Source organism: Euprymna scolopes, chromosome 19, assembly GCF_053919585.1.
Source record: "Euprymna scolopes isolate OS-2025 chromosome 19, ASM5391958v1, whole genome shotgun sequence".
Lineage (NCBI taxonomy): Eukaryota > Metazoa > Mollusca > Cephalopoda > Sepiida > Sepiolidae > Euprymna > Euprymna scolopes.
Window position 1 is genome coordinate 58,844,432 of NC_136500.1, and position 23,313 is coordinate 58,867,744.

At 34.6% G+C, this 23,313-nt stretch overlaps 1 protein-coding gene across 16 annotated transcripts in view; it reads left to right on the top strand.

Moving 5' to 3' along the window:
• LOC145303601 (muscle calcium channel subunit alpha-1-like) overlaps positions 1–23,313 on the top strand; it is a 1,244,232-nt gene that overhangs the window by 1,058,301 nt on the left and 162,618 nt on the right. For all 16 annotated transcript variants that reach the window (XM_080145164.1, XM_080145154.1, XM_080145170.1 and 13 more), the window contains 4 exons: positions 11,947–12,069; positions 16,549–16,614; positions 18,035–18,126; positions 19,056–19,212. In XM_080145164.1, the coding sequence (XP_080001290.1) occupies positions 11,947–12,069; positions 16,549–16,614; positions 18,035–18,126; positions 19,056–19,212 (438 nt within the window). The remainder of the gene's footprint in view (positions 1–11,946; positions 12,070–16,548; positions 16,615–18,034; positions 18,127–19,055; positions 19,213–23,313) is intronic.

Consider the following 23,313-nt stretch of genomic DNA (forward strand, 5'->3'; position numbering starts at 1 on the left):
TAAAAAGGTTTATTTTTATTAGATTTGACATGATATAACATGAACTTTCTTTTTGAAAAAAAAAATGTACTTTGGAGCAAAATGTAGTCTCTGTTTTAATACTGCACTTCATTTTTTTCGATCTTCAGTCATAAAGGAAAAATTTTTCTAGACTGAGGCAATTTTGAGGGAGCTGGATTTTCTCAATGTTAAAACCTGACTCTATCACTGTAAAGAATAAATTAAATAAGGACTGCTTCACTTAGCAAGAATATCAGAAGTTTGCATTTCAGGTTAACATTGATTATGTCGTTTGATAATAGTTTTATTCCAGATTATAAGTTCTACTTATTTCTAAATAAATATGCATTATAGTCATTTCAGTGTACTAGTCACTAAATTGTGACCATATATGCTCCTTCCGTTCCAATGAACTTAGGATGCATAAACCAGCGACCAAACACACCACAGCATACCGAGTGTCTTGATTCATATTTAAGAGAGTGCGTGTTGATCCATACTAATGAAATTTTATTGTTTATTAGGGCAGGCATACATAGCATGAAAATATATTTTTAGTAAGAAAGCTACCTTAAAGTTTGAAGAAACTTATCAGGCTACTTATTAACATAACAGGCTCTATTTGAGCAAAGACACAAATGTTTCAGTGAATCTATCAATAAGGGTTTTGTTTCTAGGGCGATAGCTCTTGATATATCAAAGGATTTTGATAGTGTTTGGCACAAAAGTTTGCTTCACAAGCTTGTTAATTATGGTATATCTAGAAATGTCCTCTCAACCATGAAATCTTTTCTCTCCAGTAGGAGTAGCTATTGATGGTCATAAGTCTGTAGCTCATAGTATCAATACTGATGTAACTCAAGGGTCCATTCTGGTGATTGTTGAACTGACTTCATTATGTATTTGAGATAGCCGTGATTAATTATGAAAAATAGATTAAGCTCATTTGCATATTTTTAAGTTCAAATGCACACCCGCATTTATGTTGTGTTGTTCAGAACTACTGCCCGTAAAGAATAGAGGGATTTTTGTTTAAAGTTTATTCTTAGATTAGCCATGTTTTCCAAATCACCTATGCCTATTAACGGATTAACTTTGTGAAGAATGTGACTCTTCATCATCCACAAACGATCATTCACTATGGAGAGTCTGTATTTTGTGCATCTGTTAATGGTAAAAAAGAAAGAAATTAAGAAACTACTTTTGGAAACTATTAGATGAAATATTTAACAAAAATTCAATCTGTTTGTTAATATTTTATTAATAGTGCAAATGTTCTTTGCAATATTTACTTTAAAGTTTGAGTTCATAAAATAGTTAAAAAGGAAAATGGCCGACAAGGCATGACAAGCGTAGGAAGAAAACAAAAATTAAATTGTAATTAAAATCTGGATTTTACCAGTAATAGCAAGAAATATCTAAATATCTACACATTACATAGAATAACTGGGAGTAGAAAGTGGACCTTGGGTTTACATTTGGCAATTCCATAACTTTTGCTTTTCTTATTTTGTCCTTTAGTCCTCACATTTCATGAGCGATGTTTCTGACAAAGAGGGAAGAATTGCTATTTTCTGGGTTGGAATCTATCAATATAACATTTATCATTGGCTAAGGTTTTAAGAGTTTTTGTTTTTTGTTTGTTACATAAAGTGACTTCATAATGCAAACAAGTTCTTGATGAGCCGTCCTTTTTAAATAATCAAATTCTATGCATTTTCACCACTACTGATCATCATTACAGTGTTGTCTCACCAATCAACTGACACTCCTCCACTGACACTTGGGCTTCTTGTAAAAAAAAAAAAAAAGAAGCTGTCTGGAGCAGTTTCTATCCAAAAAAGTAAATTATCTAGCTGTTTTAAATGAACTGAATAACATTTAATTTAATTTCTGTATATTTAATATGCGTATCTGAGAAACGGTGTCTATTGGAGTCTATCACATTTCGGTTTGAAATAGCATTCTAAATTTTAAACATGCGGGGTGAATGGACGCATTTTGTTTAACATGCATGCATGTATCTATAAGAAGTTCTGTTGATCATCTGTCACATTTAAGTTACAATAGAAATAGCATTTTTAGCTAAGTGTATTTTATATGAGGATATGCCAGGTCATCAATTGAATTATCGTGCTTTTAGCATTTTCATCACTAGATGGCGCAGATTGAATGGACATGTTTTCTTTTAGTTCAACTGTCTGTAGAGTTCAGATACTGGTTTAACTGGTTTGGACAGTATTTAAGCTGTGTAAGATTGTCAGTGGATGTCTGCTATCCATTGTCATGTTGCTGGGTGCCGGCTGTCCATAGGGGCGTGTCACAGAGTGCCAGCTGTCCATAGGGGCGTGTCACAGTGCCAGCTGTCCATAGGGGCGTGTCACAGGATGCCGGCTGTCTGTAGGGTCATGTCTCTGGGTGCTGGCTGTCTGTAGGGTCATGTCGCTGGGTGCCGGCTGTCCGTAGGGTCATGTCGCTGGGTGCCGGCTGTCCATAGGGTCATGTCGCTGGGTGCCGGCTGTCCATAGGGTCATGTCGCTGGATGCCGGCTGTCCGTAGGGTCATGTTGCTGGGTGTCCGCAGTCCTTAGGGTCATGTCGCCGGGTGCCGGCTGTCCGTAGGATCATGTCGCCGGGTGCCGGCTGTCCGTAGGATCATGTCGCCGGGTGCCGGCTGTCCGTAGGATCATGTCGCCGGGTGCCGGCTATCCGTAGGATCATGTCGCTGGGTGCCGGCTGTCCATAAAGTCGTGTCATGGGGTGTCAGCTATCAATAACAAAACACTTAATGGGTTTCTTTTCATTTCTGTAAAACCAATGACTTGAAATTTTTCTTACCTTTCAAACTTTCCATTTTCATTGCATTCATGTTGCATTTTTATGTTTTTATCTTCATAAGTCATCAACTATTCATAATACACGCTGGTAACTATTTAGGATCTCATCATTCCAAAAAGCTTTTTTAAATGTTTAAAAAAGCTTCTTTTTTTTTCTTTTTTCTTTTTTTAATTCATTTTAATTTTGATTGTGAAGTATTTACTTAAAAATCGATGATTTCTAATCAATAGTAAATATTGATCACTTGGAAGGAATGTTGTGTTTGATTAAAAACAGTCATCGTTTTGTTTTTATTTATTTTTTTGGTATTGTAGAAACTTTGTGTGATATAGTCGTTTGTTTTTGTGTTTCTAATCAAAGATACTAACCATAAAAAATAAACTAACATGAACCGTAACCGAAAATGATAATAGAAAATATTGTAGATGATAATGTTTTTGTTTTTTTTGTTTTTTTTTACCGAGTTAATGACGTATTGTTTTGTTAGCTCCTTAAGTCTTTTATAAATATAATCATAAAGCAGCAAAAATAAAACTAATTTCTCTTTTACCATTTTACAAAATATACAAATTTTTATTTTTTTTATTTTATATTTAGAAAGTTAATTATAGCTGTGTGCTGATTTGTTTGAAGACGTTGTGACCAAAGTGAAATGGCTAGGAAAAGAAAGTCTGATCTTAAATAACCATCCAACTCACATTTGGAAATTGGTCATATTTAGTTTGACACCGGTTATTTCAATTGTAAACAGATGAAGCTACAAGTAATGAAATTCGAGGTGTTCTGATTTAATCTGTCACGATTTTTATGGATTGAGTAATTATTGAAACAAGTTACAGAAACATTTGAAGAATGTAACGAGGTTTTTAATAAGGTGCAACCTCTCTCACAGACGTGATGTTGCTAGTCTTAATCTATAAATACTATTTTGACTTCAGAATTGTCTGATCTATTCTCCTCTTCCTTTGTTCCAGCTTGTTTGACTTGTTGGTTTAGTGGTCTCCATCACTCCACTGTTTTGATACATCATTAAAATACGGCTTCCCATTACAATAGCTTCTTTCCAAAAATTGCAAGCCTGCGAAACTTTCTCTCTGCTGATGGTTTTCCTCCTACTTATACCCTTGGTCTTCTCAATATTAAGGTCAATAAGAATCTCCTGTCTTTGTGATAAAAAATCTTTCATTCATGTTAACTCCTTGCATCAAGTGGTTTAACGCCTTGTCTGGAGCGATTTCCATTTAAAAAAAAAGAAGAATTATTGTAAAGATACTTAAAAAATAATGTTGACCAAATTTATTATGATATACTAGATTACTGCTTCAGTTTACTCTCTGCACAGTTCTCTACTTAAAATATTTGATAAAAAAAACTTTAAAACAATAAACATTGTTTTAAAAACGAAACCAACACTTTGTATTTATTTGTAAAGCTACATTAACATCTGGTAATTTTGATATAAATTGATTTATCTTTTAAATATGATTTTAACAAAAAGTAGAAATCAATGCCAGTTTCTCCAAATAAAAGGAACACAGAATTAGTGCATAAACAACTGTCCTGCCATCATGAACAAGAAGGAAAACCCACCGTCATTAGCATTTCTGAATTCTATTGACTTACTAAACATTTCACAAAATAAAACAATATTTCTGAACAGATTTGTCATATTAAAATCAAGTTAATCGTTCAATCAAAAAACCATAACAATGTACGGTGATAATGTGTATGCACAGCGACCTTAAAAAAAATGGCCGCCGAGTTCGAGATTAATGTAAAAATTGGGGGAGGGGATCCTTATTTCAGATATAAATTATAAAGATAATTGTTCATAAGGAAAGTTTGCTTCATTCAAAAAAGTTTTTTTTTGTATTGAACAAAAAAGCCATCTTTTGAACATTTCCATTTCCAATCAGCAATTCACTGTGAATAGCGGTTCAATGTGCATGGTAAATTACATATTTCACACCTCCAAGAATTGGCTATTAACCGATGTTTGACAATAACATTGAATTATTTCGAAATTGTTACCGGCTTCATGACAAGTTGGAATATTGTTATTTCTTCAATCATCATGTACTCATTGTCATAAACATCATTTATAAGACTTGTTGGATGCATTCTAAGAGCTTAGTGGCCATTTTCTTTATAGGCCGCTGTGTCTACACATTAGCATGCACCGTTAATTAATAAAATATATTTTTGCACAGTAATATGCAAATTGATAAATTTTATTATTGCGATACCACAAACATAAGCAATATATAAAACCAGGTGCTACTTTTGCATAAATTTGAATTAACTTGAAATAGGATGTTTTCAACTTGTCGGCGTGAGAAATGAGTCCAACCTTCGTATTTATTTATTCATTCAGATAAGTCTTTATTGTTATTACGTAAAACTAAGTGTTAAACAAAAATGCACTAAACGCCATGGTACTTATGCAGAATATGAACCGTGCTATTTTTTTAGATAGGATTTTCAAGTTTAATTCAATTTTTTTATGGTATCTTTTGCTTATTAAATTATTAAGTGAAAATACAGTCTGTTTACAAAACGTCCTCCTCTCCCAATGTTTAGAATGAGTTTCTGGTGCTTGTTAAGATATAGTCGACAAATCAAATTTTTTTTAAATATATTGTTTTAAGTAAAAACAGTATTATATACTGAAGTGTCATGTCGGAAATAGTAATATATCCCAAAATTCCGAAAATTAATCAAGTAGAACAATTGCTATTGTTTTTAGTAAAAATGTCTATCACTATAAGCAACAAATATTGCAGCCATGAACAAGTAATCTAAAACATTCGTTTTGGAGTTATCTCCCCTGCATGTAGACTCCTACTGTCTACTTTATAACGTGCAAGAAAAATGCAATTTTATCCAATTTTCCATAAAAATTACTTTAAACTATAAATTTTCTACTCAATGATTTTTCGTAATTTTTGGGTATATTACTATTTTCAGCATGACAATCAAGTACGTAATATTAGTTTTGCTTAAAACGACATATTTTATTTTAAATCGATCTATCAACTGTATCTTAACAAACACAGAGTTTCTAAACAATAACAAGTACCAAAGCTGTACTTATAAAAATATAACTGGATTTGTTTGCATTCTCTAATGATATATGAAATATATATGTATATATAATACATGCCACAAATGGAAATATATATTTAAAAAAAAAAAAATCGGATTTAATAAGATGCATCAGAATTTGTGTGACTAAAATAAGAGAAATGGACAAACAAATTTGTTGATTAAGGCAGTAAGGAGGGTGGCAAGAGACTTGACAAGCATGTTGCTATTTTGACGATCAACTTGAAAAAGAAGTCCTTCCCTTTTGAAGGCTGTCTTTTTACATCAGTGACTCATGTGGCTATATTCAACAACGATTGATCCCCCCTCCCCTCTGAGGAATTGATTACATGGACAGTATTGTGGGCTTTCAGATGAGATATTTGAAGAAGAGTAAAGAAATAGTATAAAAAAAATATAATCTTCGTTTTACGATTTGATCGAGATACCCATGGAAGCACAAGTAATATTTAGTAAAAAGTATTTTGATAAAGTGAATGAAGCTATACTTTTTATTATATATATTTTTTAATAAATAATTTTTTTTTTAAATAATCAAAATTTAATTAAGTATTATTTTATTAACTCCATTTATAAACCTTGTTCACAATCTTCATAAACTGCTAGTTAAATTAAAACTACTTAGTTTTCATTTTAAAATTGATTTCAAATTAAGAAACAGTCTTTTTTTTTTATGTTATCGGATGGCCCGTCCACCAGAATAGGAAAATTAAAAAATATTAAAATAAAATTGACTGGAAAGTTTAATTGGGTGTTCATTAGGGTTGACAGATTAACTTAGTCGTATCTGTTTCTAATTGGTTCATTAAACATAGCAATTTCAATCCCTGTGCTTGACAGTACATTTTATTTTCTCTTCAGTAATGGAAATCTAGACATTTACTTTCTGTAATTGTATCTTCGTTTTATTTACAATTCAAATGACCAATCTCACTAAAAAGTGACCTTTTTTTTTTTTTTTTCAAATGTAATTTCAGGGTTAAAAAAGTTTAGAGAACAAAGTAATCTTCGTCTCTGAGAAACTAATGTTCATGCCTGCACTAGAATCTAAATGAAAATTATGCTGAAATAATGTTTTCCCAAAACATTCCTTTTCTTCCTCTTCCTTCAGGGGTTCTCAAACTCTGTTCTTGCATACCCTTATGTCATGCCAGACTGATTTTGTGTACCATGTCTGACTGATTTCATGTACCCTCTGAAACTGTATGTATTATTATTTTATGCTTTTTTTTTAGATGAATACAGTATAAAATATTGTAAATAAGTAGATTCCTGAGTTTAAATAAGTATAAAATGAAGACATTTTATTTATTTATATATATATATATATGTATATGTGTGTGTATATGTATATGTGTGTGTGTGTGTGTGTGTGTGAAATAAAATAATTTCTTCAGACGTACTTTCCTCCCTCTCTCTCTCTGAAGGCTTCCTTTCTCAATTTCTGTCTATTAACAGTAACATTTTGACAAAATAAGATTTTCCAATATTGTTGCTGTGTACATATATATAAAAAAGGGCTTATTCCTTTGTTGCCCTCAACACAAGAAAGTAAGAACAAATAAAACTTACACCTATTTTCAAAGCCAAAACTCCATGTATTTGAATTTCTCTGACCCTTTCGGGAGCAAATGTACTCTATTTTGAGAACCCCTGTTCTGTTTGATGAGTGCTGTGCTGTTTTGTGTTTTGATTTGAAAGCTTTTTCAACCTCACAAAATTTCTTTTTTGTGACGTTTGCTACAATTTCCTTTTCTTTCATCTTTTTTTTGTTTTCGTTTTTCATTTGTTTTCTTCTTTTTCGTTTCTTTTTTGTACTGTCCTCATGATTTTTATAAAAAAAAAAAAAAAGATATTTAACTCCAGTAATCTTTTGATCTATACTGTATTTCAAATTCTCTCTTTCCATATTTATGTTTGACTCGCCTTAAAACACTTTTTCTCGGCAAGTATTCCAGTAAATCAGCCTTTGTATTCAATAACTGATAACCTTGTACGTTTATCCAGCTCTCCTAAAATGTAACCCAGTCTAATTATATCAAACCAACAGTGACAATGGCATACACATATTATCTTATTTGTTTCTTTTCGCACTGTTTCTTCCTTTTGTCAATTGCTTTTTATTGAAATTCACTGTTTTATCTTATTTTTTTGTTTTGTTTTTCTTCTGTTTTTCTAATTAACATATTTACTGATGCCAGTCTTAACATCATTTATTTACATCTATATGTTTTATTCGATGCGTTGTCACTATTGGTGTAGTATTATTAGACTGAGCTAGTCTTAGAAGAGATGGAGAAAATTTATAGGATATCTGGGCCATCCATAAGAGAGACTGATTTTTATCGATAAATACTTGTCGGGATTAAATACTTTTGCGTGGATCTTTGAAATTAAATATGTACATTTCTTGCTATCAAACTTTAAATTTCTTCATCTTTGTTATGAAGTGATTTGTGAGTGGTAAGGCACAAATATGAAGAAATAAATGAATGAAAACGATTCTATAGAGATCAACAATATAAAATTTTACAATTGAGAGAATTACTAGGAAAAGAAGCATCCTCCATTGAATTTTTCTCTTCTGTTGTCTCATAGTCAGGTAACTCTGTGCGTATCAATTATGTTTCAAAATAGCTTTTGGCAAGGGAGATAACTGGGTAGAAGTCCTAAGTAATTCAACTGTATTTTTGGGTCATCTGCACTGGGATTTGAACCATCAAGCCTCAGAAGTGCAACTTCTACCAAATACTTTATCCACGGCACCACAGGTCCTTGTGTTCGAAATTCCATGCAGATCTTTGAGATCCAGAGTTTGACAAGATAAACCTAAAGAAAGTTGGATGTTACATTGGCTGAAATGTTGGTCAAATAACAAGCAAAATAGAACAGTTGTCCAAAGAACCCAAATAGTATGAATTGCTATCATAGTTGTGTGAATATATGTAAATAACAGTAACGTGAAGAGGTCTGGTGATACCCGAAGCCGATGTGTTTCCACTAAGATCTCAGGAATTGACATAATGAAGCCATCTTATTACATTTTCCAATAGGTATCAGGTTCCGAGGCCATCACAAGGTGACCAGCCTCATCCCACCCGATTTACTCCTGTCCACATTTGACAAGTGTAAAGTTTTCTGATCTCAAATGTTCAGTTACTGCATAACAAAAGCCAGCTTGCTCATCTTATTTCCCTGTCTACGTAAAGTGTCACATGTTAAGTTTGATCAATAGTGTTTGAAGGTTTACCGGTATTAGGTCAAAGGACAGCCCTCTTTATAATATATCTGATGTATTATTTTAAACACAGCAAAATGTTGAGAACCCTCACGTGAAAAGATGAACTGCAGGCTGTCATCTATGCTCCCCATCTCTTCTATGTTCAATGTCAATACATCTTCTGATTATTGTACAGTGTTCTTACCATTTTGTTATACATATTTTTAGTTTACACTGATAACATTAACACTTGTTGACTATGTTTTTTATTCTTGCAATTAGCTGTCCCTACCTAGCCCTAGCGTTGTTTTCAATTTTTGTTTGCTCATTTTTAAACTTAAGGTAGACAACAACTTCGATTCTTCAATTTAAAACTAAAGCTGAAGAAAACAATGTTGGATATCCAATATGCTTTCCATGAACAGATGAAGAATGGCATAGACCATCTAGTCACTTTCAGTTACCCTTAAGATGACTTCCAGTGGGATATTGTTCTAAACTTCCACTAACAATTTTTAAAGATATTATGTTCGTGACATCTCTCCTCTGTAACTGAAGTTGAGGTAACATTGAACTCTGAATGGTAAAATCAATAACATTGAGATAGGAACTTTTTTTTAGGTCTGTACGTTTGAAATTGGAATTTTGCCTTTTCTCCATTTTGATGTCATGTCCATCCATCTTTCATTAATTGGATGCAGATTTTTGTACATGCATTGATATTAAACAAACAAACTTGGAATCAATTGGTAAAACATGATTTCTGTTAATATTTCTGTATTTCTACATTTATTTCTTGTGTGCCCTAAAAAAGCAATAAATAATAATAAAACAGGAATATTCAATCTGCATACTAGTTTTTATAAATGTAATTCTTTGACATTATTACTATTGCTACAAAGCAGCATTTTTAATTACCTAACTTAGAAATTGCTTCTTTGCGATTATAGTTTTTTCCTAATTATATCCAAGATTGGATCAAGTGGCACAGAAGATGTTACCCGTAGAATATGTTATCCCCTTAAATATCTTATTTTAACTCTGAATGTTTTATATTCTGCTCTCAGATAAATGCTAAGGTTTAATAACATTCCCAGAATGCATCATTAGAGATTAAACTTAAAGTGTAAATAACAATATGGCTGTCAAAAGTTGATTATTTTCATAATGGATGAATGAATTATTAATTAGGATATTGCATTCGATGACTAGATAAAATATATGCTCAATAAATATTTGAATTAAAGATAAATATATAGTCAACTGTTGGGTATTTGAAATACAATAACATTTTTAATTTGAAATACAATAAAAAAAAATTATTTGAAATGAAATAAAATTTTAATAAGGAATTTTTTATTCACAAAAATAATACAGGAATTTATTTCTGATATGTTATATGCTGATTATTTTGACACTTTGTGTTAGCATGGTTGGAAATGTTGATAAGTGCCAGTTTTTTTTTATTACAACTTATTAAATTTATTATTTTAACATTATAATTATTATTAATCATAGCATTTTAGAATTAACATACTAAGGAATCAACTTTAGTATATTATTTATATTTTATAGTTAAAATGCAACAAAAATTTATGTATTCTGAGAAGATTTGCTTTTCTTAGTAAAATTATAATTATTATGATATTCTTTTAAATATTATGGATTGTAGAACAGGTTTTGGTTAACTCTTAATTATCAATAATTATAATATCAGTTATAATAATAATATTAATAGTAAAATTAGATATCAATATCCGTGATGATAGTAACAATGATAATAAGTGTTGTACTTTTTTGTGGAAAATACAATAAAAATTATTTACTCTTAATTATAAATGATGATTGATGTCATTTTCATAAACGCAAATAAATCTTTCACTGCAAATGTGAACATTTTTTTTTCCTTGCACATATATAAATTAAGTTTTTCCCATATTTGACGATATGTCTTGCTGTTAATAAATCCTCTTATGTACAACGAAATACATGATCTACCATGTCTGTCACAAGTAGAGCAGATGAGAGTATTGACAGACAATGCAACTTTTTTTTTTTGCTATATCTCATGCAGCTTCAGGCATCCCCTATTTGGCACACTTTAATGTGAATTCCTATTACTTGTCTCACCAATGAATACCTGCGGAGAGATGGCCATTTAGTGCAGATAAGGGTGCACCTATACCAGATTCTTCATTGCAAGAGAGCAGCATCCAGTGGCAAGTGGGAAATCTAAGACCACCAACACGCTTCAACAGCTGCAGAAGGCTGCCAGAATCCCAGTTCATCAAAGAACTGCTTATCACATTCTACTGTTCATTTTGATATCTTATATGCTATGAGTGAATTAATCTGTCCTTCGCCAGTATATATATTTTTTAATTGTATCCTGCTGAATAGCTGCCCTCCTCACCAGCCATGTGTGGCAGAAATAATTTAATTTAGATAATATGACTATGACAGAGGAATGCTCATCGAAAGACTTTACACATAAATATAAGCATACACACATATTTTACTAACACCTTAAACTGTTGCTCTTTTTATTTTCATTAAATTTTTGTATTAACTTTTTTTAATGTTTACTTTCGCTTACCTTTATTAAGAGACAATTTTAGAAAAATCTTATCTGAATAAGAATGATTCTTTTTCCTTCACTCCAGCTATTCTAAACGATTTTGACAGCCATTATTCTAGAAATTTTACCATTTTCTCAAAACCAAAAACTGATGTTCTACTTCTCAAATGTGCTTGTGTCTTTTTATGCTTTCATCTCTTTTGCAGCCTGGTTCTCCTATCATCAGTATCAATTTTTTCCGTCTTTTCCGTGTCATGAGATTGGTTAAACTACTAAGTCGAGGGGAAGGTATCCGCACATTACTATGGACTTTCATAAAATCTTTTCAGGTAAGAAATTTTTTCGTTATTGTTTTTTTTTTTTGTTTTGTTTTGTTTAAGCTCTATGATTTGCAGAAATGCTTTTTTGAAACATTTATTTTCTTTCTTCGGGGTTTCACATTTTTTAAGATTTCATTTGTGTTTGATTAGACTGCCATGAGTCTTGCCACACATTTCAAGGTGAACCTATTAATGGAAAACCCTGAGAACCTATTAGTAGACAATTCAAAGATTCTTATGTGAAAAACCAAATATGTTTTTATGCTACTAGATCAGGCTGTCTGAAGGTAGTTGCTTCTCTAATCAAATGCATCAAACATTGATGTTGTCCCCCTTTCTCTTTTGCAAAACTTGATCGTGTTCTGCAAAGCTAAAAAGAAACATTTTTCTCTATAAAACAGCAAAACTAAACACGATGAATAAATATTTGAAAATATAAAGAATTTGAAGCATAAAAACTTTTGTCCAAAATTTCTGGATTTGGCATGAAAATCTGAAAAAGGTTGATATGCTGTAAAGCGAAGCAACCAAATCAAACAATTAAAAAATTTGTATGTGAAGAATCAGATAATTATGTTTTAATTTATTTTTGTTTAGTTTGATTTACTTCAAACAAGGTGCATTGCCACTGAGACGTTAGAGGCTATCATAGGCCATACCTACAGTGGGGATTTGTGCAGCAAGTTGTTTAACATTGCATCTAAACAGTGAACAGGAAAAGAATTCCAAAGGAGAGAAGTACAAGGAAGAAAACTATTAGTTAATAGCCTTCCAATATGTAGGAACCTTTTTAGTGAAGAGGTCGGATTTTGCTGATGGGTTGATCAGGGGTATTTACATTGAAGAGGAAGCACTAGTACAATAAGTTTGTTGGAGCACAAGTGCAAGCATGCAACATTGTGATGATGGAATACGGCTGGAGCTTGGCAGATGCTATAGGGCCTATTAGTCTTTTTTTTTTTTATCCTTTCTGGGAGGCTTGTAGTTTGTGCATCCACCCAGATGTGACAACAATATTTCATGCATTGGTGAATGATGGCTTTATTATTTATTGAGCATATATTTTATCTGGTCATCTGCCAGGTGTGAGAAGTTTTCTAGCACAGTAAAGGGAGACCATTTTCTTTGCAGCAGCCTTAGCAATGTCTTCCTGTACCAGTTCATGTTAACTGTGAATGTTAGGCTGAGGAATTTAATTGATGGACTCTCATGTAGGGTGCTATTCGCCATGGCAATCGATGGCTGAAAAGGTTTCTACAGAGATGTTAAAGGGAAGAAGTTTTGTCTTAAAAGCATTAAATCTTACCATCCATTTATGTTCCAATTCCACTATAGACTAGATTGGAGTTCATTTGACTATTGCCTTAGATACGCATTTGCTTTGCTTGCATGTCAAGAATAAAGCACAATGTTATCAGCTAATATACCCATCTCAGATACAATTGCATCAATGAGGTCGTTTATAAAAATCAGAAACAGCAGTGGTCTAAGGATCAATCCTAGGGCTAAACCTGCATTAATGTTGTGTTGCCATTGAGAATAATCTGAGTCTTTTGACTAAGAAGAATCTAATTATATTAAATATTCATCCAATAATACAGTATGAATTGATTTTCACAAATAGACCATCATGCCAGGCCTTGTCCAAAGCTTTGGATGTATGTCAAGTACTATCATCCTAGCTTCACCAACTATGTCCAGTGTATAGTGTATACATTGAGAGATAACTGTTAAAATATCTGCAGTAGAATAGGTTTGCCTAAATTCATATTTTTGGTCAGAAAAAAATTTAACATTAACAAATGATAAGGTGAAAAATTATTGCTAGTTTGATTAATGGTTCAGAGATTTTAGTGAAAAGTGAGAGAAAACTGATGAGGCGATAATTTTCAGGCTCAATTCTTTCACTAGAGTTCTTGAACACTGATATCACAGGCAATTTTCTAGCTATGAAGGAAGCAAGATTCTACAAGGAACTTGTTTAGAGTTTTGAGAGGATATAGGGCCAGCTCAGCAGATATAAAATTAGGCTTACATGCTTTAAAGATATGAAGGTTTGTTTTTTTTTTAATAATATCTAGGGAAAGGGTAACTTCTGTCTGCAGTGGGCAATTTGTGAAAGTGCAAATCTCTGAACAAGCAGGTCAGACGTTTATTATCAGTGGCCATGCAGAAGACTTTATGGTGTCTGGATAGTGGGGGATTTTTTGATTACTTATTATTCACCACACTGTTATAATAGATTTTTCAGAAATTACAAGTTCCTAATTTCTGCAACTTAATGTATTTTCTCACCATCATAGTATATCTTTTGGCTGTGACTATTACATACATATTACATAAACGATTTATTAATGCTGTAAATTTTGTCTATTTCAATTTTGACTTATGGCAGTTGAATCTGCACAATACTTTCTTCTTATACATAATAGCAGTTAATGCCTACTAGACACTGCCCTCGAGTGTCTAACGTCTCTCTACAGGGGTTTGTCAGAACAATCTGGCATGAAGATACTTTTTCCATAGAAGTAAACCCTGACCAAATATTTAAAATCACATAGTATTCGCAGCCCAAATAAGATCTCCTCAATACGGATAACCCACATTTGCTTTTCCGAGGAATGGTGCACCTTCTCCAAGTGATATTACCTCAAGTAATAGCACGAAGCTGGATACTCCACCAGACTAGATAAATTCTTGTCCTAGAATCCAGTAAGACCATGAGACCAACACGAAAGATATACTACAACGTATAAAAATGGTTAATTGGGGAGAGGAAAATTATGTTCTCAATTTCTTTACTAACTCAGTGCTTGAGAGATAAAGAACTTTAATGGAACATTCGAATATCTATGTATCTCATATAGACTTCAAGTGTTAGCCCCAGGTTGTGGGCCCCTTGATTTCTGAGAACTTCGACTGAAGTAAAATAAAACAAAAAAGATTGAAGTCATTGGGGGAGTGTGAAGCTTGCTATAGAATTTCTATATAGGGATATGTGTTTCTCTGCCTGATTTGATCCAGTTAGTTACTTCATTAATGCACTATTCAGCTGAGAAAGAAAAGCATCTCCTAATCAACGCATTTATAGTATCTCAACATTTTAAGCAACAGCTAATAATACTTGTGAGAATGTGTGTTTTTATGTATTGCATCCAAGACATAACACATGCATACACACACTATAATGTGAGATTAAAAAGATTAACAGTGACTAGTAATATAATCTTATATTAATAAGAAAATCTAAGAAGCTTGAAGAGAAAATCCTAATCAGACAAATGATTAAAGAAGCTTATGATAGAAAACCTGAAGAATCAAATAAAGAATAGGCCTACCAATTTAACAATGAAAACCCACAAGAAATTAATAATAAAAACTAAGGTATTTATAACAGAAAGTTGATGATAGAAAATATTCAAAACCTATGATAAAAGAAATCTGTAAGTGACCAAAAATGGAAAATATTAGGAATTTAAAAACATTGAAATCTTAAAATTCTAATATTTGAATAAACAAAAACCTTAATAATTTCCCTTTCTTAAACAGAAGATTTCTAAGTCATACAAATTTTGCACAGAATCTTCTGGGAGTATAATGAAATATCACTTGAACTTTGTATGTTTAAAATTGAGGAAACAGAAGCTAAGATAGATTAGGTAATTTGGTGATGTTTCAAGCATCTCCCAACACATCTCTGTACTTTGCTTTTAATTTTTATTTTCTAGATATTTCATTTGCTCTGGTATCTTTTAACTACACAATTTTATAAGGTATCTAGTAGAAATAACTAAATGTTTATTGACCTAGGACATAACGATGGAAATAATCTACAACTTAATAAAGGATACATTTAAGGGCTTTGTTGGGATGAAACAAAAGTATAATGCAAAGGGGAGTAACTCTTTACTTCTTTGAGCAAAGTCGCCTCCCTTTGTCCGTGGTCCTAAACTTTAAATTCTCGTGACTTCTCGCGAGATCAACCACCGGAAGTGGACAGAGTGCAGGGACAACAGAGTGACTTTTAAAATGGCAAGATGAACATCATTCCCGTTGATTCAGGTACCATACTTGGACTTCTAACTTTCATCTATTATGCTCAAATTGTAGTTACATGTCTTCATTTGTTCATAAGTGTTATGTTCTTTCCTCATGAGTTGCAACATCCCACGATATAACAACTGGACTCCATGCGGTAAAATATTTGATGTTATATTGATCTAACACATCCCACGATATAACAGGCTTGAAAAATGTGAATTTGCACCATGCCATTCCAATATGTTAATAACGAGATTCACATCACAAAATTCTGCCATCTAGAGCAATACACAAGTGACCCTAATCCTCTTACCCCATTGAGATAGGTCACTACTGCATAAGCAGGCAATAGGAATATTTACAGACTAAACAATAGACGAAGCTAATAATATGCAAATGAACTATTATGAATTAAAAAAATTCTCATAATTTTTTCTTATTTTGTAGGCCCTGCCATATGTTGCGCTGTTGATTGTAATGTTGTTTTTCATCTATGCCGTAATTGGCATGCAGGTGAGTGTCCTTTGCTCCAACTTTTTTATTATATATTGAAACTGAATTTAGTGAATTTAAAGTTATACTGTTTTATTTAAGAATGTGATCATGTTGACACACCGGTTCTCGTTAGATCACCAGTTAAGCAAAGTTGAGCCTGGTCAGAACCAGATGGGTGATTATTTGGGAATACTACATACTGTACATAGAGAATATCGACACTTGCCTAAAATAACTGTAAAAACATAGCATTGTCATCTCCCCTGACTGGGGTGTATATTTGACTGGAGACCACTTCCTCTTTCCGGGGAAGCCAGTTCAATCCATCTAAGATAATTGCTTTCATTTGAAAATGATTTAAAACTGGATACTCATTTTGAAATCTTGATAGAATTTCAATTTTAATTCATTAATTGTTCTTATTTCTACATATTTAAATTTTGTGGCAGACATGATAATCCAAAACCTGAACTGAGTGGTGGAAATAGTCTTGTTTAAGCTTATCTCTGCCGTAAAAGAGTCAGCCTCTGCCTACCATGTAGAATCATGATGTGAGAAAGAACAAATAGATTCTGGAATGAGAGTATTTATACATATCAATCACATATGACCAGCATGTTTTACCATCCACAAAAGACTTAATGGAAGTCAAGAAAAGGCGTTTTAGCACCCAAAGGACTAAGATCAGTGAAAAATAAAGAAATATTGAAAACGATTTGTTGGGAAAAGTCTACTACGCGGTAGAGATCCAGTAGAAGAGATATTGTTCCATATAATACTATGTCACTATTTTTTCTTAATTTATTTTTTAATATTTTGTTCCCTTCATATTCTATCTTCGGCAGCCTCTTTTTCAATTCTATCATCCTATCATATGAGACATCCTACAAGTTTGGGAAAAGTCTACTACACGGTAGAGATCCAGTAGAAGAGATATTGTTCCATAGAATACTATGTCACAGGAGAAAAGTATACTATCTTTTCTTAATTTATTTATTTTTTAATATTTTGTTCCCTTCATATTCTATCCTCGGCAGCCTCTTTCTCAATTCTATCATATGAGACATCCCTACAAGTTTAAAAGTCTAGTGATGACCGAGGCTAACTTCTTGATTGTATGCTCCAACAACACAAATTTCAGTCCTAGAGCTGAGAAATATGGGAAAGGATAATAATTTGAATATGATTGGATGACTCCTGCACACATGCGGCCATTTTTCTGCTTATTACACTCTATTCCCCTTGCCTCATTTCCATCTTCCAGGACCTCCTTCTCTCGTGCAGATATTTTTTTCCCCCTATTACTACACCATTCTTCATCATTCCCACTGTTGTATGTTATTATCTTCCGTACAATATTACTTAAAATAATTTGCACATGTTTGTTTTGCTTGTTCTGTTGCTTATTTTCATGTGAATATATTCTTTTTTTTCTCAGATGTTTGGCAGAATAGCCCTTGATGAATCGACTGAAATTCACCGAAACAACAATTTCCAAACTTTCCCACAAGCTGTCCTCGTATTATTCAGGTAATGAACAACACATTCTTTAAAAATAACCGTGGAAAGATTTTTTTTTTTTTTTTATTTAAAATTTTTGATGCTCCCTTGTATCTGTATGAGATGTTTTACTCGACTGAGCTCCTATCTCTGATCATCCCTTGTAAAACTTTCATAACAAAAACTTGTCAAGCTACAACCACTCTAAATAATTTTCATCATTTCTACCTAGAACTAAGCAGAATTTTCACGGACAAAGGTTCTTTTCAAGAATTTAACATGTGGAACATAATACCACACTGTTGCTTCGCAGTTGACTGCAATATAGTCGTTTTCAAGTTTAATGTTAACAAATATTTGTCGAGCTGTCCTAAATAAATTATGCTAACTTGTCTCTGCTCAATTGCTATTTTTATGGCAGTTGCCCGACTGAACTCTAATCTATGATTCTCCCCTCTTGCCAAACTTTCACAAAAAAACACTTGACTAACTACAATCACTATACATGATTTCTCCCACTCTCTACCTGTGTCTAAATGTAAATGTAGATTCCATGAACACAGCTTCTTTCCCAGAACTGTCCGCCTTTGGAACACTGTTTCACTAGTCTGCTTCCTGGTTGAATATAACATGGTGGCCTTCAAGCTTAATGTAAACAATTTCTTCATGAACCGTCACCCATGAATAATCAAATTCTACTCAATTTACACCATTAATAATTACTACACACCTTATCCTCGAGTGGCCTCCAAACCTTGTTAAGTAGTGCATCCCAAATAAAAGAAAAATTGCTACTATCTATTAGCCCTATTTACAAGAATTACTATCTATTAGCCCCAGTTACAGGAAGACATTTCTGTTTGCTATCGTTTATTTAGTTTCCATCTTTTGTTTTTATTAATTATTTAAAAAAAAATTTTTTTGTTAACAGCCTTTCTAAATTCCAAACTTATTTTCAGATCTGCCACAGGTGAGGCATGGCAAGAAGTGATGTTATCATGTGTTGATAGCAAAGATGTCTTGTGTGACCACAGAGTAAAAACAACTGCAACGACATGTGGTACCAATTTTGCATATCCTTATTTTATTTCCTTCTATGTACTCTGTTCATTTTTGGTAAGTCATTTCCGTTTTTCTTTTGTTTCCTTGGTGATAAACATAATTAAATGCGTATTCAATTCTCAAATTAAGTACTTGAATCCTCAGTTTAACATCGACTCTACATGCTGGCATGTGTTTGACTTTAAGAAATTGAGTTCTAAACTAACCTAGGTTTTATCACTTATCACTTATCACTTCCTCCTATATTTTCCTTAATCTTCATCTGTGAACTGGATCTGCTCCCTTAACTATTCTACATCTTTTTTTTTTTTTTTTTTTATTACATTTTCACCCCAAACAAGGCAAATTGCCACTTTGGTGTAGGGGGCTACTATCAGGAGCAACAACTACTGGGGTACTATGTAGGGATTTGGGCAGCAAGGTGTCGGTTCACGTTACACTTGAACTTCTGCACGTCAGTACTGTTGGGGAAGCAGGGACCTGGAATGGAATTCCAGAGTCTAGCGGTTCTGGGGAAGAAACTATTGGAGTAAAAAGATCTTTTACATCTAGGGATCTCTACAGTGTGGGGGTGGGATCTAGTAGCCTGTCGGGTTTGTCGAGGGTGCTTGCGTCGTGGGGGCACAAGTGATTGCAGTTCGTCAGAGCATTCACCGCTAGAATACTTGTAGAAAAGGCAGAGGGATGCAACATTTCGTCGATGGGACAGAGGCTGAAGCTTAGATGCCAGTTCAGGGCCTATCAGGTTTGCGACTCTCTTTTGAACCTTGTCAAGGAGCGAGAGACTAGTAGCAGATGCACCAGCAATACTCCATACATGGGCGAATGGTGGCCTTATAGAGGTACAGGATACTTTCGAGTGTTAGTAGTTTTCTAGCACGGTAGAGAGAGCCTACCTTTCTTGCAGCGGCCCTGGCAATGCCTTCAATGTAATTGTTCCAACTCATGTTTCCTGTGAACGTTAGGCCAAGGAGTTTGAAAGATGGACTCTCAGATAAAGAGTCGTTGGCCATTGCTATGGGTGGTAGAGAGGGTTTCTTGTAATTATTGAATGACACTAGTTTAGTCTTGGCAGCATTGAACGCGACCAACCACTTTTGTCCCCATTCCACTACAGATTGGAGGTCTTCCTCTAGTGTTTCTGCCATTTCTTTAGAAATGTGTTCATTCGTCTTCCTGTCGTGTCTGCCATAGAGTGTAGTGTCATCAGCATATATACCCATCTCAGAGGCAATGTTGTCAGGGGAGGTCATTTATGAATATCAAGAACAATAGAGGTCCAAGGATAGAACCCTGGGGCACTCCCGCATTTATATCATATTGTTTAGATGTGCGACCGTCGAGGACTACCTGGATTTTTCTCTTATCTAAGAAGGATTTAATTATGTTAAGTATTCTACCAGTGATACCGTATGATCTGATTTTACTGAGGAGACCCTCATGCCATACCCTGTCAAAAGCCTTAGATATATCTAGAGCTACCGCTCTGCCTTCCTCCGCTTTGTCCAATGAATGGTATATACGTTCAGAGATCACAGTGAGGATGTCTGCTGTGGAACGGGCTTGTCTAAATCCATATTGTTTGTCAGTCAGTAGTTTAGCATCTGTAAGATGATGGACTAGAGCATGGTTAATTATGGTCTCAAATATTTTGGCAAAAAGTGGGAGGAGGCTAATGGGGCGATAATTTGATGGGTCTGTCCTTTCACCAGAATTCTTGAATACTGGTACAACAGAAGCAGTTTTCCAACAGCCCGGAAAGCAAGCTTCATTAAGACATTTGTTGTAGAGTTTGGAGAGAACTGGAGCTACTTCGGCTGAGCACTTTTTTAATAGCACAGCTGGGATAAGATCGGGTCCACATGCTTTTGAGGTGTCAAGGTTTTTTATGATAGCATGCACCTGAGCAGGGGTGGTTTTCAGATCATCTAGTGTGGCGTCTGTCCGCATAGGAAAGTCAGGTAGGGGGTGGTTGGAAGGGTCCAGTGTGGAGTTTGAGGCAAACCGACTGGCAAGCATGTTAGCCTTGTCGGTTGCTGAGGAGACAACCTCGTGATTGTTGGTTAGTGGGGGAATTGTTGATTGCCCATTATTTACTACACTGTTGTAGATTTTCCAGAAGTCTCGAGTTCCTAGTTTTTGTGCTTCGATGCGCTTTTTAGTGGTTTCCGTAAATTCTCTCTTAGCTGTCGCTATTTCTTTCTTAACGTTATTTCTAGCTTCTATATACTTCAGTCTGTTTGAACTGGACTTATGTCGGTTAAACCTACGGTATGCATGCTGCTTTTGAGTAATGGCAGTTGCACAAGTCGACGTAAACCATTGGGGAGAGTGGGGCTTACTATAAAATTTCCGCATGGGAACATGCGCTTCGATTGCAGTTTTGAACCAGTCAGTGGTCTCGTTTGCACATTGTTTTGAGCACTGGCTCTTCAGTTTTGGGTCTAGAGTTTAGGGCGATTTCAACCATTATCACTGCATGATCAGCGTTCCTGAGTGGGCTGTGGGCCTTCGTTATGCAGTCATCGGGAACTGTGGTCAAAAACAGATCTAGAAGTGATGCGTGTTGTTCTTCCTGGTCAGGGAAACGGGTTGGAAACGTAACAATTTGTGATAGGGAGTGAGATATAGCGAAGCTATGAGTTGTGCTGCCCGCTGCATCTGTGTGAGTAGAGAATCCAAGCCAGTTTTTGTGGTGGACATTAAAGTCACCAAACACATGTATTTGTGTGCTAGTGTCGAGGGACAGTGCCGTGTCTATGCTGTCAGATACTTTGTTTATTATGGAGCAGTCCTGAGTCGAGGGAGAGCGGTAGAGAAAATAATAGTAGCTAATAATGTGTTGCACGTTTAGTCTAAAGCACATAAAGGCTTGATCATCTGTTTCTAGGTTTGTTTCTCTAGTCAAGGGAAGGGTATTACGAATGTAAACTCCAAGTCCGTGCATATGTCTGTCAGAGTCCTTACGGCAGAGTGGGAGATATCCAGGCATGTTAAAGTGGTTAGAGGGAATGGAGGAGTGTAGGTTAGTCTCACTTAGTGCTAAGATATCCGGGGTATTTGTTAAGAGAAATGCTTCAACATCAGCTAAGTTAGTTCTAAGCCCACGGATATTTGTGAATGAGAGCCTCAAGGGAGGCTGCAAGTTGAATTTGTTTGTCCCTAATCCTGGTTTAAGCTTATTTTTAGATTGTACTGTCGTCATATTTTTTTTTTAAGAGTTTCGGTAAGGGGGAGCTAAACAAGAGGTTATGCGGAGCTTCAGACATGCATCACAAGTAGACCATCAGCTGACCTTTCTCCAATTAGGATTGTGGCCTCAGGAAAGCCCACCGGGGATGAGTGCAGGGTCCCTTTCCATGCGCGTCATGGCACTGCAAACAACCCGATATTATTCAACTGTTGATGGAGCAGCCGCTCTAAGCGCTACCAAAGAGTTAGGGCTCCTGTACTACCAGTCGGGAACAGCAGCCAGGAACTGTCAATCCGGTACCCTCAACCCTTTAGAAGAAGGTCAACCCAATCTAATCGCTCAGGCATATTTTATACTCAAGCACTCCCAAATGTTCAGTTTTAGGGGTGGGGCATGCTGGGAATGGGGAAGAACGGCGTTCATTGCCCTAGCCAGGAAACAAGATCTACCGCTGGGTGTTTCTGTCGAATCACTGAGATAGTGTCTCTGCGCTTGACTAATAGGCATAGAAGGAATATGGAAGCCGGGCGATAGACAGAGCCTATCTACTCCTTAAGCAATTTAGGTTTGCAAACCGGTGAATTTGTTTGAGTCACCAGCTCTAGGAAGGTTGTCATCCAAGACTGAAGAGGCCTCTCTCCCCTTTGGTTTAGTTTCAGAGTTTTCCTTCTCCTAGACGGATGATCTGGGAAGACCTACTGGGTCCGTCAGCCCTGAGAGGGTTTTCTCCGCGCCTAGGTTCTAATCCAGGTATTTCTGCGACCCCGCGTTGTTAGTGTTACTGGGTTAGTTTGTGGGGGATTTTATCTCTACTGATTAGTTACACTCCTCAAAGTGATTTAGGGGCATGCTATTTACTTGTTAATGGATAAAGGGGGTGGGTGAAGTTCATGCAGTGTAAGCGTCTATGTTTGTAAGAGGGCTTGTTAGGGAGGAGATAATGTGATTTTAGTCTTACCCTT